The 4,798-nt window shown below is 34.7% G+C and overlaps 1 protein-coding gene across 12 annotated transcripts in view; it reads left to right on the plus strand.

Moving 5' to 3' along the window:
* Nucleotides 1-4,798, plus strand: part of LOC115239905 (arginine-glutamic acid dipeptide repeats protein) — a 30,494-nt gene that overhangs the window by 1,179 nt on the left and 24,517 nt on the right. The window contains exons 1-4 of one of the 12 annotated variants that reach the window (XM_029814748.1): nt 1,404-3,586; nt 3,881-4,078; nt 4,174-4,515; nt 4,607-4,687. In XM_029814748.1, the coding sequence (XP_029670608.1) occupies nt 4,273-4,515; nt 4,607-4,687 (324 nt within the window). In that variant the 5' untranslated portion in view covers nt 1,404-3,586; nt 3,881-4,078; nt 4,174-4,272. Of the gene's footprint in view, nt 1-1,400; nt 3,587-3,880; nt 4,079-4,155; nt 4,516-4,606; nt 4,688-4,798 lie in introns of those variants that run through there. The other 11 variants (XM_029814750.1, XM_029814747.1, XM_029814751.1 and 8 more) reach the window with 11 other exon arrangements.

Consider the following 4,798-nt stretch of genomic DNA (forward strand, 5'->3'; position numbering starts at 1 on the left):
TTATCTTTTAAACTAAAAGAGATAGACCTATATATATATATATCAAATTAAATGGTTTAAACCGAACTCTATTGTGAGCATAGTAGTTGCTTACAAAAGCTATATTCATAATTTTTTTATAACAATGGATATTTCGACACAATAAAAGTTGTAGCGCTGTTTGAAACGAATATAACAATTTATGATTTAATGTAAATATTTTATTTATTATATGAATTTTATCGGCTTAAAATATCGCGGACGACGTCTACCTTTTCATTTTCGGTCCTGCGATATGCCCAATTTCTGACTCGAGATCATTTGATCAATCTCTAACGAGACAGAAGTTGGCCATATCGCAGGGCCAAAAATGAAAAAGTAGACGTCGCCTGCGATATTTTAAGCCGATAAAAACTCATAAAATATATAAAATATTTATTAACATTAAATTATACATCATTGTGTTCGTTTCAAACAGCGCTACAACTTTTATTGTGTCGAAATATTCACATCGTTATAAAAAAAATTATGCATACCGCTCCGTTCGTTAACGCAGATAGCTTTTGTAAGCAATTATTATGCTCACAATAGAGTTCAGTTTCAACCATTTAATTTGATATATATTTGTTATGGTTTGTCTCTTTTAGTTTAAAAGATAAAAGGAGGTGGCCACTTAAGTGTCACATTCTGTATATATATGTTGGTTTATTTATTTGTTTCTCTTTATTCCAATTTGTATAAATTAGTAGGATTAAGTATGTTTCAAGAATAGATATTATTTGCGCTTGCTTTATATAAAGAAATTTTATGTTTGATTTAAAGATATATTTGTCAAAATCCAATACATACTCGTAATAAACTTGTAGATAATGTTCAAAGTCATTCTCAAGTCATGCTTTTATATATGTATATATAATGTTTTTATTTCATATTATATAATGTACAAATACTCTAAGATTATAGAAGATTTTATCTCAAATAGAGAGAGAGAGAGAGAGAGAGACATCTTTTATATTCAATAATGTATTTTTTTTTTATTTTTTAAGAAAAGGACACTAAACATCTAAAGACACAAACACAAGCATGTTAGCGGTTAATATTTTGTCAAATTGTCTTTCAATTGTATTGATAGCATAATATAACAGTACAATCGATATCATATCATTATTATATTGATACGGTTCAGGGGGTGGATGATAGGAATTTACTGAAAATCCAAGATCAAAGGCATTCAAAACGCTGGAGAAAGACGGCGGAGCTTCGGAGGAGGGGGAGATGTCTACTGGCACCCAGGGCGAGATCCGGGTTGGCCCCTCGCATATTCTCAAGTCATGCTTTTATATATGTATATATAATGTTTTTATTTCATATTATATAATGTACAAATATTCTAAGACTATAGAAGATTTTATCTCAAATAGAGAGAGAGAGAGAAAGTTTCACATCTTTTATATTCAATAATGTATTTTTTTTTTATTTTTTAAGAAAAGGACACTAAACATCTAAAGACACAAACACAAGCATGTTAGCGGTTAATATTTTGTCAAATTGTCTTTCAATTGTATTGATAGCATAATATAACAGTACAATCGATATCATATCATTATTATATTGATACGGTTCAGGGGGTGGATGATAGGAATTTACTGAAAATCCAAGATCAAAGGCATTCAAAACGCTGGAGAAAGACGGCGGAGCTTCGGAGGAGGGGGAGATGTCTACTGGCACCCAGGGCGAGATCCGGGTTGGCCCCTCGCATCAGGTTTGCCAAAATATATCTTGAAAAACTTTCTAGCTATTTAGCTGTATCGCACATTGTGCCTTTTTCAAGGCATGTGCTTATTAGCATAGAAGTTTATTACGAGGTAAGGGGCGTGTGGATCGCGCGTATAAAATCACAAATCGTTATTATCGTGCATTAATTGGTCATTGTTACATCATGACTGTATATGACTGTATAATTGTTATTATGAATATATAACTGATCCTATATATGTATATATACAGACACAAGGACAATTTTTATGTAGTTTTAAATAATATTGATTTTTTGTGTTGTGATAATAAAGTCTTCCTTATAGAAGATATTTGCAAAGTCACGGAGAAACATACATTGTGCAGATTAGATGCCTAATTAAATAATTAAATTTATTGATTTTAAATGATTTATTGATTTTACTGATTGAATTATGAATATATTGTATTAAATTATGAGGAAAAAGCACATAATTTAATACAAATACTCCCGCATATCTATTGTACATACATTACATGACAAGGGACATATATGTATATAGTATATTTTATCATCAGACATAATGTAATTTTGTTTTATTTTTGTACTATGAAGATTAAACAAGAAAATACGAAAAAAGATTCTGGAGATCCTCACACACTCCTTACAGCAATAAATATTAAATGTAAAAACGAATGTAAAGGAGAGAGAGAGAGAGAGAGCTGCACATATGTGCACGCTCGTGCGTGTGTGTGTACGTTGTATATATGTGCATGTGTTACACATGTGTTTAAAAAATACGCGCGCGTGCACGTACAAACGATTCATTGAAAGATAGTAAAAATTGAAGTTTATTTTCTGACGGACGAGATAAAAAGAGTTACGTAAATATACATATATGTACTGTATATGTACACATATGTAATCTAATCTGAAATGTATGAAGTATCAGTCTTGAAGTTTCTCGCGAATAAAACCGATAAGAGGTACCGAGATCGACATATACACAACTTCTTGTAGAAACTCGCATTTTTTTCGCACCGAATATCGTACACCGACTTTAAAAATGTCGCTTATATTATAAATTCGACGTGTTAATCATATAAGCATATTTTAAGCTACACTCAAAGAGAGATATACTTCAGTCGTAATCTTACATAAGCGCGCGCGTGCGATATAAAATTCTTTTTAAAATTAATTATTACACAAAACTCTCAAAGATTAAATTTGTTCCGATTTCGATCCGATGGTTCAACTAAAGCATCACGCATTAAAGAGCTTCGAATGTTTCAGGTGTAGACCGATTTTATCTGCAAATATGTGAAACATATTCGTCAAGCTCTCGACGATATTTGTTGTATCGCACGAATGATCGCCTCACCATCAAAATATCGATATTCGAATAAACCGAGAAGAGAATCTTTCTTTGCAATGCGCTGTGCATGAAATACATATTTGAGAGTACGGTGTAATGGTGATAATTGCAGTTTATATATTTGGCGTGAGATGGCATTTTCTTAATTTAGGGTGGTATTTAGTCACGGTGAAGTAATTGAATTGAAAAACGCGTCCGAGATAAGCGGATCAATTCACCTTCGCACTGTTTATACTTGTTGGCATACAACAATTATTCGCGATTGCTTACTTGAACCATCTGTGAGCACGAATATTGTACCGGCGTGTCCCGAAATCTAACGAGTCTCCTTTCACACCTTTCACACCTAACGTTTAGAATATTCAGTGTATAAGATATTCAAAGAAGATATACAAGAGATATTTTTAAAGTTACATCGATAAACATCGTCAAAGTACGAAGATAAACTTTGTTTTCAATCAATAATCGCGTCTGTATGTACAACTAATCGATCATTAGTAAGTTTACTTATTTGTCGCTTTCTTCTTCTTAATTACGATTAGCCTCTCTCTAGAATTATTTTACTAAAAATAACTCAATCGACAAACATATCGGCGATCATGACGTGAAATGATAAATACACGATGCAAGTTATATTTGTAAATACATATAATTTGTATCGTTAATCCGTAATTATCGTAAGTGCCGTGGATAATTATCACGTGCTAATAAAGTGCGCGCGCTTGCGTGCGAATGTATCTCGCGTATATATTTATATAGACAAAGAAAAGTAAAATTATACTATTCTCTAGATGAGATTTTCGCATAGAATGCTCGAAAACGAAAGCCGATAAAAAGAGAACAAATCGCGGTCTTCTTAATTCTGTCTCTTTACGAATGCAAACAGAAAGAGAAAGAAAGAAAGAAAGAAAAATGGACAGGCAGATTTATGTCGATTAGTCTTTGGGAAAGTTAGTCCCTTGAGAAGGCAGGCCATTGAGAACGCGTAGGTACGTCACTCTTAACTAACTTGCTTTGGCATTATCTGTGCTAACCCCGCGCAATCCCGAATTTTTGGGATTTACAGGAATTGGTTTCTTGTCAGGCCCGTTTGCCTGAGTATCGGCCGGGTATACCTCCCGGAGAGCTGCCACCCGATCCAGAATTCTCCAAGGAGCGCGAGGAGCTAAGATGGATACCGGCGATGGCGTTGGACGGGGATCTGCTCATGTACTTGAGGGCGGCCCGTTCAATGGCAGCGTTCGCCGGTATGTGTGACGGCGGTTCACCGGACGATGGTTGCGTGGCCGCCGCCCGAGACGACACTACCATCAACGCGCTGGATATCCTGCACGACTCTGGCTATGATCCCAGTAGGGCGCTCCAAGCACTCGTCAAATGTCCCGCACCGAAAGGCATCGACAAGAAATGGTCCGAGGAAGAAACTGTACGTTTCTCGTTATATTTATGACTCGTTCATTACGGGTTTACAGTACAGAACACGAGAGAGTTTCTAACGGACGGATTTTTCCCCGCAGAAGCGATTCGTCAAGGGTCTACGGCAGTTTGGAAAGAATTTCTCGCGTATTAGAAAGGATCTTTTACCTCACAAGGATACGGTAAAGATTAATGTTTTACTAGACTTTTTTCTCTTTTCGTAACCTAACTGTGCTTTTTATTGTGGGTTCATCCTTCTTCCATTGACTTCTCATTTTTTTTTTTTTTTTTTT

The sequence above is a fragment of the Formica exsecta genome, unplaced genomic scaffold, assembly GCF_003651465.1.
Source record: "Formica exsecta isolate Colony F162 unplaced genomic scaffold, ASM365146v1 scaffold4, whole genome shotgun sequence".
Lineage (NCBI taxonomy): Eukaryota > Metazoa > Arthropoda > Insecta > Hymenoptera > Formicidae > Formica > Formica exsecta.